Below are 14,043 nucleotides of genomic sequence, written 5' to 3'. Positions count from 1 at the left end.
ATAACTTGTACATTCGTGTTGCAGCAGGTGAATAATTAACAAATTAGTTAGATATAAACTTTGTATATTTACATACTTCATTTTGAATTTAGTTTAATGTACTTTAGGTGTAATTTTTAGTGATATTATTATACTTGTGTTATTAAAAAATGGTTTTACAATAATTATTGGATTTTTTCAACTTTTTAAATTTTGTATTACCAAGTTATTAAGCGGTAGCATAATTATTTTTTATGCAAAATATTTTAAAGAATTAAAAACAAAATAAACTAATCAATTCGTACGAAGTTGAATTTTGCACGATAATCACATAAGAAATGTGAGGTGATAAAATGTTCGTTGAAATTTATGTGGAGTTGGATGGCATTATACAAAATCACATAAGGGACATGATGGACATGTTGGGTCCCTAGCCGTTTGATGAGTCAGAGTCGTTGTCTATCAAGAAGACGTGATGATTTGATATCCTTAAGGAACTCTTTTTTTTTTTGTGTGTGTGAACATTCACTAATTCACAGGAAACTCTAATGCCCTTTCAGCAGAGACTGAAGAAATAAATAAACGGGAATAAAATAATAATAAAAATAAAAGATATTTCATTAAAGAAAAAATAAAGAAGAGAGACGGAAAGAAAAAAAAAAGTGAAAAAAAATATAAAAAAATACTCATGAAAGTAAGCCTTACTCACTTTTTAAATTATGTCATTTATATTTCCATCATTTCTAATAAATCTAATTATTTCTATTTCCCCTCGGTCACTCTAACCAAACAAGTTGTAAGACCAAATCAATTCACTGGTATCAACAATACAGGATTATTTCTTACCCTAAAAGGTTATAACGTCTATTTAATTAGAGAATTTCATGAAAATTCTAAGAAAAATATCTGTAATATCATGTTAATATTTTAAATATAAATATTTTTTATAAGTGTATTTTGACTGAAGACATGATTCTGGTTAGTTTGATGATACTAGGAGTATCTTGATAATTTTTTGAAATTTGATCTAGAAAAATATTTTAAAAATTATAATTAAATAGTACTTGATGATGGTGGAATTACTAAACTCCTTTTATGTGTAAATTTTTGAATAAATCAGAAACAAAGATTGGAAGTTACAATGTTTTAAAGAAAAGAAAAAAGAGAGAGAAAGAGGAAAATACCACCATTTTTTTTAAAATACTAATTTTTCATTTTGGTCTTTATTGACATGAACATAAGAAGAAAAATTTATCTTTTTAAGTTTTTATTTTGATCCTTGTTGATGTGAGATCACGTGATGGAGAAAAAAGAAAAAAAAAAGAAAAAAAAAAGGAAAAATTAAATAACTTTTTATTTTTTATTTTGGTCCTCAAATCTTTTATTTTAGTGACTATTGACTTGAAAAAAAGAAAACATTTTAAAAAGTATTGTTATTGTCATTTTAATTTATAAAAGTTTCATTTCAATCTTTGATGTGCACATGATGAACGTAGAAACATGACTATAAATATAAATCATAATCTTTAAAACTTAAATAACAAGAACTAAAAAAAAAAGACATTAAAGAGAAAATCAACACATGAAACACACATGCAAAATCACAAAGCAAATCCAAAAAAGAGAAAAAGCCAAGCTAGAGATTGAAAAATCAATCCAAACATTAAAGACCAAAGCTGAAGAGTTGGGTATATAATGTAAACTCTTCCTATTTTAACCAAGTTAGACTCCAATGATTCATCAAGATTTTAAAACTAAAATTGGCTCAATAATTGAATCATAAATCTATCAAATTTTTGAAGGAATAGGTTTAATACTTAGAAATTTGCTTTTAGGCTAAAATAGTAAAAAGACTTGATTTTCAACATGAGGACTTGACTCCCACGAACAAGCCTTGAGTTTGAAGTGAAAAACTGAGTTTGTGAATGAAAAATCCGACTATACTAAAATCTATATTAAGAAACTTGAATCCCACAAGTAAAACATGAATTTCAAAGAATAGACTCAAATCTCGCAAAATAAACTGAACTACATAATCAAATGTTTCAAATCTAAAGTGAATAATATTTTTTATATCTAAACTTTTGAATTAAAAAAATTAGTTGTAATCTTTTATAATCATTGAAATATGGAAAGAATCTTAAAAGATATTGGTTTTTGGTCAAATCAAATTGGATTTTAAGGGATTTTGAACTTTAATGACTTTATCTTTTTTAATCATACATACGATGGAAAAGCTAATATAAATTACAACTTAGGTGCATATTGACAACATTAACATATTGGATAAATAATTACTTATTTTTAAAAAATCTTAAAAATTAACAAAACTAAATAATTATTTTTTGGTAATAATCATTATCATTACCAAAATAATTAATTTTTAAAGTAAACTAAGCCAGACATATACTAATGTTTACACTGATGCGAAGTATGTATGCAAAATCTTAGAAATAATTCAACTGAAAAATATCAATGTTATTTACGCTCACGCTCCAATATCTGAACCGCATTGAAAATTTGAGTTCAAGGCGGAAACACAGGTACTGTCATCAAGAATGATATTTCTTTGGGCTTTGACTTGGGTGTTCCTAGGTTTCGGAATGATATTTTCTTTGTCGCGAACAGCCAAAGAAAAATAAAATAGGGAAGTTGATTTTGGACCGTTTAATATCAAGAATGGGTAAAATAATGTTGTTTACATCTTAAAAACAAAATCAAAGAGATGGAAAATGATATCCCCCCCTTTAACCCATTGTCATTGATGTGATTCACAAAAGCAAACGGTATTTGGTTGCCTCCCCCTTTGTAATAAACAAAAATTAGGAGGAGCTATAAAAAGAAAGTTAATGAAAAAACTATAGTTTTTTATTCATCACTGAAAAAGTCTTAAAAATTATTTTTTATTTGTACAATATACATCTATTTAATATTTTTTTACACCTAAAAGATAAATAAAAAAATAGCCATATATAATGTCATTTGATTATAACAATTCCCTCTTATAATAACCATAAATTATGTATTTTTATTTGCACACAATTAAATGTCTTAATTTATTATTTTATAATATATGTTTTATTTTTTATATTAAATTAAATCAATACTTTTATTTTATCTTTACATAAGTATTCAATTAAAAGTTATTTTATTTAGTTACTTTAATTGACACTGGAATTTATTCAATCAAAATTTTATATAATAATTATAAATTACATTCAATTATTTTCCTAATTATATTACTTTTTAAATTCAAATATTTAAATATTTTATTTTTCATATTTAATTTATTTTATACTAATAAAGCTATTATTAAAAGCATTTTTAATTTATATTTTTATAGTTTGCCTGTGTTCATAGAATCATAGGTATCTGTATGTCGTGGAAAATAATTGCTAGTGCTAGCTAATGAAGCAAACTATTCTTTTTTCCAATAGCAGAACCAATTTAAGCATATTCCCATCTTCCCCAGACAATGATATGGAAGAAAAGAAAGCTGGAACAACAGAATTCAGAAATAAAGTCAATTAATAAATAGAGTTGTCTGAGTTGATGAAAATGAAACCCATCAGAATAGTGATCACTGATCAGTAGCTAGCAACCAAGAAACGAGTGGTGGTTTTTTGTAACTTCAATATCTTGAGGAAAGCTATATTGCTAAGCAATACAAATCAAATGGGACCCTAGTTTGCAGTTTCTTCTAAATCTGTCATGACAACAAAGTTACAGTGAAATTAATTTCAAGTCTAGACTGCAATATCCATGGATAAAAATGGCTATTTGTATATATTGAGTGGCCAAATATTAATTGAGTAGTGAAAGTTTTGTTAAATTACGCATGCACTTTTTTCATTTAAAAATAAAAAACATGTAGTTGAATCTGACTTCGAGAAATATCCACTATCACAATGTAAGTTAATTCATCAAAGATATCTTAGTCTTGTTTATGAAAATTTTATATTTACAAAAGAATTAATCTTTCAACTATTGGGTTGTCTCAGGTGGAAATTGTTACATGATTTATTTAATTTTAAGCAGCATCATTTACTAATTTTTTTATTACTGAAGTAGATAACATGAAGTTATTTATATAGCTTATAAACAATCCTTTCTTAACAAGATTATACAATAAATAACATTTTTTAAGCATTGTTGAACCTATAAAATCAGTTTAAGTATTCATTTGAGTAACCTTATTATTAGACTGAATTTTTATATAAAATATTTATATCTATATAAAATTATAAGACCCATAAAATTAAAATAAATAATTCATTTAATTAATTATATATTATAGATGCTCTTAAGAGATATTTGTTTCATGAAATTTTTTGCAATCACATCCCTAAAAATATAAATAGTTAAGAATATTATTTCTTAGTATATATGAAAATGTGTTTGATTAATTTTTAAGTATCTTAATAATATTTTTTCACATTTCACACACAAAAACAAGAATAACACCCACCCAAACAAAAATAACAAAAGAATTAATAAATATATTTTATACAGGGATCCTAACAATTTCAGTCCGAACTTGAGATAGGAATATATATAAAAATTAATTTCTTAAAAATATAATAAACAGAATTTGTAATGTTAAGAAAGTATCTAGCTTGCGTAAAAAAAAAACGTAGCTAGCTGACCGCAAATTTTCTTCTTCAGTACCATTGTAAGTTGGAGAAAGTGCCTAATTCCATCCATTAATTAATAAGCAACCCCGCATTTAAGGCTTCTGAACTTTGGTTGGAATAAAAAGTATTATAGAAGATTGAGGACGGTGAAAGGAAAGTGAAATCATGTGTAGAATTCTGTTCTGATCTTAAAATCAGATTACGAGCGTTATCTTTGGGAAATATTATAAGGGTAACGATAGTGACAAGTTCAGGCGTAGTTTGTTTTTAAAAAAGTATTTTCTTTTTAACTTAATTAAAAAATAATAATTTTACCTTTATTTTATTTCTTATTTTAAAAAATTCATATATAAATCATATTTTTATTATTCTTGTATATTTTTTAAAAATAAAGTCAAATAAATTAAATAAATTCTTAAACTAAATGACTCATGTCCTTTTGTAATACATGAAAATTTCAATCCCCTGAAGACCAATGTCTTTTTGCCGATTAGTCTTATTTTCACCCTTCCACTAATCAAATTAATTGCTTTTCGATTTTTAATGACCATAGAGATCGATTAGAGACTTTTTCAGTCTCTAAAGCTTTTTCTAAGTTAGACTAAATATTTCCAGTCTTTAAAATTAGTCTTTACTTAATGAATTTCTTGAAATGATATTTTCAGCATGTAATAGCGTCTATACAAATTCTTCAAGTTTGTGATCAGTTTTATATAATTATATATTTATCATTCAAATATAAATTACAAATACGACCAATTTTGTGTATATTGTAAAATGGCGATAAGGTGCTATATCTTACGAAACTGATTCGCACGAATTGCACGAACACGTGAACTTTCATTTTCCCACGTGCGTTTTTTTTTATTTCTTTAATTTATAATTATAAAAAATTTCAATCAATAATGTGTTAAAATATGTGTTGTTGGATACTTATCTTTACTACAAAATGCATATTAAAAGTTACATCTTAGAAGAAGATATTAAAATTATGTGTGTGTCAAGACTAAGAATATAAAAGAGTATAGGCTTTTTACTTATATAACTTGTTTTTTTTCCCTAAACCAATGTAACATCTATTCTTCTCTCAAGTCTAACAATTATCAATTGTAAATTGTTTTTTATCTTCCGGTGAAATTGTTGGTACACTCAACAATTTCACAAATTTCTTATTTTACCCTTTTGTAAAAGGATATGGATCAACTGATCCGCAAGCCTCATATCCGTATGAGGTAAGAGACTTACGGATCAGCTGATTCATATAAGCCCAACCGAAAGTTTTTTTTTTTTTTTTAAATGTGTGTTATGAATTAATTTAAAATTAATAGTTCAAGCAAGAATCAAATCATGACTTTCAAGTTAGCACAACATTCTAACTAACTGAGCTAATAGGTCGATTATATTATAAAATAAATAATATTGCTATACATAACACTAAAATTTACAATGTATATTTAATGTGCATGTAAATTTAAATAATAAATTTTGTGATAATTAATTTTGATATAACTCATACAAATTAATTAATCCGTATATTTTTTATAAATAAAAAATATTTATTATTAAAAAATTTAATATATTAATAAATTAAAAAAAACACATTATTGAAAAAAATTAAAAAAAAATACCTGCTTGAATTTTTTTTTAAAAAAAACACGTAATCTGTAAGTATTTTTTTTAAAAAAAAATTAATAATATTTTTTTAAATTTATTAATATATTAAATTTTTTAATAGTAAATATTTTTTATTTATAAAAAATTATACGGATTAATTAATTTGTATGAGTTATATCAAAATTAATTATTTAAATTTATATGCGTATTAAATATACATTATAAATTTTAGTGTTATATATAACAATATTATTTATTTTATAATATAATTAACCTATTAGCTCAATTAGTTAAAGCATTATGTGATAAATTGGATCTACTAATCCATATTCTTTTACAAAAGGATAAAATGAGACATTTGTAAAATTACTCGTTGGAGGCACGTAGGAGTGCCCCTTTTCTAGCCCCCTTCTCTTTGGGCTCTATGTCTTCTATTGAAGCATGATATTGATGATACCATAGAGTTAGTACATTTAAACTCAAGAAATTATTTTTAAAACCATGCTTTTATAAAAGTGATTTTTTAAGAAGCAAACATAATTTTATTTTTTAAAAAATAGAAAACTTTTTTTTATAAAAAACCATTTAAAAAAATACATCAAAAATATAAATCTGTTTATTTTTTAAAAATAAAAAAATTTAAACAGGCAATTTTTTTCAGTGGGGTGTTAAAATTCCTATGATATGCTACTAGTCACACGATGTAATTAATTTCATCTGACACCCGCTCTAAAATCTAGGTGAGTTCTGTCAAAAATTCAAATGATTTATTTCTAGCTATATATGACGTTATTATTTTTTTTTTTACAGCCATTACTCTCTCTCTAATAATTATGGTCATGGATGGCTAAATTATTTTTGTTCGGCTATTGCTTTCTGCATTCCCATGTTGCTTCCTGAAATCTTTCGGAATGATTATTCTGGACATAAAAAAAGGAATACGTTTCAGAATGTAATTCTGGTTCTGGAAGGAAAAACAAAGTACAGGAAGCAACATTAGAACGGCAATTCAACGGTGAGGCAGAATCTAATTTGGGCCTCCTTCGAGCCGATCCAGATTAACCAGATGGGCTTTTCTGTCAGCATTCACAAATAACTGTTACACGGATAAGCCCTTCATGGGCCCAAAATCAAACAAGAAGCAATAAACGTGAATTCTTCACATAAGAGCGAATCGACACGTTGACCAAAAATAGGAAACGCAATTCAGAGTCAAAACAGTAACACTACTCACGAAACTTGAAAGCATTCCCTACATGTAATTCAAAGCAACAGTTGGGATAAGATAATCATTTATTATATTCCCACTCTCTTTCTTCAATGATTTCTCATATACTTTGGAAGCTTAAAGAGTTATCTTATGTCTTTGTCTTTGTCCTCTTTAGGCTATACAAATACTAGTAGCTACATGCAAGCCTTTTATTGGTACCAAAGTTTTTTTGCTGGGTCCAACTCAAGAGTAGGACACATCGTGTAGTTTGACATGTTGTAAGGTAACTTGAGGTACTTGGATGATTAATTCTTGGCCCTTATGCATATCAATTATCTAACGAGTAACCATTTGCAACGCCACTGAAACGTATGTAGTTAACTGTCAAGTTCAATTTTTAACATCTAGCAAATTGGATTTGTGTTCATCGTTGTGTTGGAAGTTCACCTTTTAACTCTAATTTGAACTAGAAGTTAATTATTCTCTGGTTTGCTTTGCAGTACTATTATCATTTCGAAATGCTATTATTTAAGCAAGAATTAGGAATGTTAAATATTCCCATGTGTAAAATCACATGTCAAATGCTTAAAGAGTCCATTAATTACTTATGTTTTTATTTTCTATTTTTACTTTTAATTTACAAATCTGTCATCTTGTTTTTAATTTGTTTCAGTTTTTACTGTTTCATCTACTAATATTTGTAAATAGGATATAAAATAACAATTTTATAAATTAAACTTTAAAAGTGAAAACTGAAAATTATCATGAGATGAAGATAGAAGTTAACCTCTACCCTAAATATTTCACCACACCAACTAGATGTGTACCAGTACCACATAAATCTGAGTCCAGCTGTAATCCCAAGGCATTCATATTTTACCACCTTGATAGTTACTTTATAATTTCCTCTAAACTAAATGGTTTTAATTGATCATAATACGGATAACGTCAAAACTTGGAAATGCTGGTTAAACGGGTGCTTACTGCAGGAAAGGTGCATTTTGATTGCATCCTTGCAGTTGCAGTACCTATTACGTACCTTTGCTTAGTAAACCAGGAAAGTAAACAATTATTAATTTATGATCCAGTTTTGTATTTTGTTAATTATTTACTGTAGCTGGGTGTAGTAGTTATGTTTTTCATATATCAGAACTAGTATGTACTATTACTGTGTAAACATGCATTTGTTGAGGATGACTTATAACTCACTCAATGAAACAATTTGGGGTACCTCGTACTCCCTACAATTTATGGACTAATCAACGTGTTAGTTCTTATATCATTCTTGTCCAAGTGTTCTGTGAGGAAAATGGGGTACTTGTCACTCTCTCACGCATACCTAGCTTCCAGTAACTTAATACTTAAGTCAATATTGTTAAAACAAGGTTGTTACTTAGAAAGCCCCTACTTTAATCCTCAAGTTGTAGATATCTATGTTTTTTTTTTACTTTCCTTCTTTATAATTTATATATACGTTTTTTTTTCCTAAATCAATCTACCTTGATTCAAGGCTAAAATGAAGGTACGGTTGATTTAGGAAATTTTTTTGGCATGGGCAAACTGTCAAATAGTTCCCACCGGAAAAACAAATATAACCTTAATCCTTATTTGTTTTAAAGTTGAAAAATCTTTTTTTTAAGTATGAATTTTTTTTTTCGGTTAAGTTGAAAAATCAATTGTCATATTTATAATGAAAAACGCATGCTCCAATAAATATATGGTTCACATTAATTTAGATACACATCTCAATCATAATGGTTCAAGATTATTTTTTATTAAAATTAATTCTAACAAATTAACTTTGAACCGAACCGCTGCTTAGTCTTTTAAATTTACATTTGATGCCGTCGGAAAATTCTCTTTTTCAGTTTTGCTGTGAGTTTTAGTACTCTGGAAATTCTAAGTTATATGAATATATACAAAATAAGAGGTAAGGAAAAAGTATATTCATAAACTAACATAAATATTATGTTTAATATAATTTCTAATTAATTAACTGGTATAAAATTTAAACTCCATAAATATTAAACCCTTTCTTAAAAGCATCTAAAGTTCCAAAACTACTTCTAAAAATATTTAATTTTACACTAATTAAGAAAATTAATTGACATCATTTAATTTTTTTTAATCTCAAGTAAAAAATAAGATTATTTTAAAAATATCTTTCATTGAAACTTATTATATATCATGAATAAAAAAATCATTAAAAATAAAAATAAAATTAAACGAATGATGTATAAGGAATCATAACATTAAATAATAAGATAAAATTAATTAAATTTACTTGTATTTAAATTTAACATAGAAAGTCATTATTTTTTACTTATATATAATCACAGTATATTATATTACATTCGTAGTATATTACATTACATTCAGACAATCATATTGTAAGAATTTTATAGAATTATTAAATATAGAGCACTGACTACTTTTACAACTTATCCCAAACTTATAAACGGTTAGATTACATTAGTAAATATATATTTACTTAAATAATTTTTAGTTTCATGATATGTATTTAAATTTTCTTTTAAGTTCATGATAAATTAATTTTATTATTCTAAGTTTGTGATGTTTATTTCATGTTTGTCAATGATGATGTAATACAATCTCAATTAATCGACAATGTCACATCATTAATTAACTTATGACTAAAATTTAAATAATTTTTTTAATATATCATGTAATTAGAACAAATTTTTTATATCTAAAACTCAAAACAAAAATCATTTATATATTAAGAATTCAATTTAAGTGATGTATATTTGGAACTGTCTAAGTAAATTATAGAGGGTCAATGAAATCTGCAGAATCGGTGGAGGGTGTGGGGTGGATTTGCACACGAGAGCCAAAGGGATATTGATGTTGCCACCTGTGGCGGGGATGTGGTTAGCCACAAGCCACTTTTCTGAAACTACCTTGGAATTGGAAGTTTCTCACTTTGCAAATGAGATAATGTTTTCAAGTGTGTTCAAAGGGCTAAAAGACACGTCCACACACATAAGGCGCACATTAACTTAGAGGTCCATATCTCTTTGTACGGACCCTAACTAAGTCACCAACTTTCAACTTCAATTCATTAGTGGTGCCACTCTACATACATACGCGCACATGATCATGTTATTGTTAGTCTTCCCTTGCGTCAATGACTTGTAAGAGGGAGAACTTATAAAAATAAATAAAATGTTCGCAAATGTCAAAGATTATCCAGGGGCATCTTTTTCTAAATTTAATCTTTGGTCCTGTCCCTTTCTTTGTGATGACTAAAGCAAATTATTAGTATTCACTTGTAGCCTTTTTTTTTTTTTTTGAGAGATAACAACACCAGTCACCTCCTTGTGCAAGTAAAATTAAAACTTGCTTAGATGGGAAAGTCTTGAAACTTAGGCTATTATTTATGGAAGTGAAATAAATAAAATAGAATAAATCATTCTTGTGTCAAGAAAATGATGGGCAACCCTTAGGATATTGGATAGGGTAAAGTTTTGGCTGCACAAGTTTGATGCCATTTTGAGTACTCTAAAAGATAGTGCGGTGAGAGAAGAATAGAAGATCATAACGGATGAAAGAGATTCGGTAAATAGTGTGTGGTCAAAGTAACTAAAAGTGATACTTCCCGTGTGCTAATAAACATCTGTGGATGGTGTAAAAGTATTGGAAGTTAATGAATGCACCGTTGCAATGCAGTCAACAGTGTAGCAAGGAAATGAAAAGAAAGAGTAGAAAGAACAAAGCAGAGCAATCCTTATTCTGCAATTCTATTCCACCCACACCCGAGAAGGTAAAAAAAACAAATGATTTGGCTCACAAATGTATTACCAAAATGTTTTTTTTTTTTTTTACAGACCTTATCTATATACAAGAGCAAAATTAATCTGTTGTTTCACACACCTGTACTAAGAACACAAATAAATCCCTTGGAGCCCTTCTAAAATAGTATTTCATTGTGTCAAAGCCTGGTGCTATATATGTCCAAAGGCTGCTGTTAGCTTCTGCATGTCCTTGGAGAAGATGCTAGAATTTTGAGATTGTTGTTGTTGTTGTTGCTCCTTGGAATCAGGCACTATTATTGACCCTAAAGTGTTATCAGGTACCAAATGTGTGGCTGGCCTAATTTGGTTGCACAATGATTCAGGAGCTGCCAGCATTAGCATTGGGTTTTGGAGGTACTCAGACCACTTTGTTTCTTCTGTCAATCCCCAAGAAGAGAGTACACTGTTCTTGCTACTTGTAGTTGTCAACTCTCTGCTGCCATCACTTGTGTTGTTGCTTCCATTGCTGTTGTTGGAGGCACTGGCTTCCCAGTAATTGGGACCATTCAAAGCAAAAGATGCTGTTGAAATATCTTCTGAAGGGACACCAAGTGATGGCTTGTAGCAAAAAGAAGTGCTTGGGAGAAATGAGGTTGTTGTAGGTGGAAGAATGGACATAACATTGGAAGTGATTGTAAACTCAGAGTTCATATCAAAGGGTCTTGCAGTTTGGCTGAACCAATGGCAAGAGTTTGAATTGGTTGGGAGAGTGTCAGTGATTTGAAGAGGGTAATTTCCCATCAAATCTGAGGGTTGGCAACTAGTGGTGTAGCTGTCTAAGAACATGTCTTTGTTGGAACAATTGGACATCAAGTTGGTGTCATTTTTGGTGGTGTTAATCTTGGAGCTGCAAGAGCCTTCCATCTCATAGGCTTTGGGGGCAATTGATGATGATGCTCTCTGCTCATAGGACCCTTCATCTGACTTGAAGCTCTCTGAATTCAGGAGGTTCAATTCATTGGATAACTCTTGGCTTCTTGTTTTGTCCTCTTCCCCATTCTCAACCTCTGACAGTGGCTTATGTGTCACAGGGTCTATTCCTCTTTGCCTCAGTTTCTTCTTTAGGCAAGAATTCCACAGATTCTTTATTTCATTGTCGGTCCTCCCTGGCAATTGAGCTGCAATTTGAGACCATCTGAGAAAGAAAAGGAAAGAAAAAGAACATCTATGTCAAGATATCTAGGATGACCCAATCACAAGAAAAATGTAATAGTTTTCTTCTTCTTTTTTTTCCAACGGTCAGGTATCACTGGGCCGAGAGCCAGAGATTAAAAATCATGAATAGATTTACCTGTTCCCTAGCACTGCATGAAGTTCAATGATGAGAGTTTCCTCCTCTTGTGAGAATGTACCTCTCTTCAAATCAGGCCTTAAGTAATTGATCCACCTAAGCCTGCAGCTCTTGCCGCACCTCTGCAAACCTGCCAATAAACGACATTGACAGGAAATGAACCACAATTTTCTTCCCTTGATTTTATGCTAAATGGGGTGGTATAGACTATAGAGTGTTGGAGTACCTGCTTGCTTAGGAACTGAGCTCCAACATCCATGACCGTACTTTGTAATATGCCTCAGAAGTTTTTCATCTTCTTCTGGTGACCAAAGACCCTTCCTAAGTTTCTGTTTGTAACAGCAAGAGTGCCTTCCCATTTTGTATTGTGGGTTTTCCCCCACAAAACAATGAGGGGGTGAACTACCTTTCCAATTAACTGATGGCTTATTGAATGGAACTTGTAGGTGAAATGTCAGCAGGAGTGGCACTGAACCAGACTGTGATAGGGAGAATATGAGAGCGAGAGAGATTATGTGAATTGAACACAGGAAAATGAAGTGGCAGCTAAGAAAAGGAGTTGAATTAATATAAGATGGAGGCCCCATGAGAGATGTCATAGTCGGTACTCAGTAGTAAGTTTCCTTCTATTTTTTTCTTTTTTCCTCTTAAAAGTATGTGCACGTATTATGGGATCAGGGAAGGTTCATTTTAACTAGGTGAGAAAAATAAGAAATATGAGGTTAATAAACAATATAACATGTATCAATCAATGATATCGTGTATTATGGTTGACAGATAATCATGTTTTTTAACCATGTGGTAGAAGTTTGATTGCCCAATTAGTATATATAGAACAATAATATATTGATTTTTTTTTAACTCTTTAAATAGATTTTACTACCTTAAAAAATGAATCTTGCTGAAAGATAATATGGGTTTACCCAAAAAAACAGTATACCATGTCTTATGGGAGGTATGACTTGTGAGTGTTAATGTCTCTTGTAGTAATGGTGGGGCAATTTCGCTCGTTGTATTTATGAAGGGAAAGACTTATCTGACTGCAATCCATGCTTGTAAATGAAGCATGAAAATTGATACTCCAAGAGTTATAGGAGGAAGGAACGAAATGAGAAGTGGCAGGGGTTTACGTCTCTGCTGAACAAGTTACTACAAGTTATCTTTTGTTAGGTACAAACACAAACAGTGTGTTGTGTAGTGTTGACTAATCCTATTACGTAGCACCACCATGGACCCCCTCATGAAGAAGAAAAAAATGCAATTATAACAAATGTAGCAATTAAATGCAAATTTCCTCGCCACACACTACAATTTGTGTACGAGGTGTTCATGAACCAGACTTGTGCCTCAACTCAATTTAGATCCGTACACTTCCCTATGTCCTGATTCGGTATCATGTGAGGAAAGATCAGGGCGATAATCGAGTATCATGATCTAATTCACGCAAAATATATATTTTTAATCATTTAGTAGAATAAATTAAAATTAACTTAGTATTTA

The 14,043-nt window shown here is 29.2% G+C and overlaps 1 protein-coding gene across 1 annotated transcript; it reads right to left on the bottom strand.

Moving 5' to 3' along the window:
- Positions 1–11,162: 11,162 nt before the first annotated feature.
- LOC114398964 (transcription factor MYB61-like) lies at positions 11,163–13,066 on the bottom strand. The gene is made up of 3 exons (XM_028361055.1): positions 12,770–13,066; positions 12,544–12,673; positions 11,163–12,387 (listed from the first exon to the last, which is right to left on the bottom strand). Exons 1-3 carry the CDS (start codon positions 12,900–12,902, stop codon positions 11,403–11,405), a joined length of 1,248 nt encoding a protein of 415 aa, XP_028216856.1. The 5' UTR covers positions 12,903–13,066; the 3' UTR covers positions 11,163–11,402.
- Between the last annotated feature and the right edge of the window lie 977 nt (positions 13,067–14,043).

This window comes from Glycine soja, chromosome 19, assembly GCF_004193775.1.
Source record: "Glycine soja cultivar W05 chromosome 19, ASM419377v2, whole genome shotgun sequence".
Lineage (NCBI taxonomy): Eukaryota > Viridiplantae > Streptophyta > Magnoliopsida > Fabales > Fabaceae > Glycine > Glycine soja.
This window is presented reverse-complemented; position numbering and strand designations above follow the sequence as displayed.

What these genes read in the sequence shown, in the direction of transcription:
- LOC114398964 (XM_028361055.1), bottom strand. Translation starts at nt 12,902, where the DNA reads ATGGGAAGGCACTCTTGCTGTTACAAACAGAAACTTAGGAAGGGTCTT. An exon ending in CTCAGTTCCTAAGCAAGCAG is followed by an intron (nt 12,674 to 12,769) that starts GTACTCCAACAC and finishes GTTTATTGGCAG; the next exon opens with GTTTGCAGAGGTGCGGCAAG. An exon ending in CATGCAGTGCTAGGGAACAG is followed by an intron (nt 12,388 to 12,543) that starts GTAAATCTATTC and finishes TTTCTTTCTCAG; the next exon opens with ATGGTCTCAAATTGCAGCTC.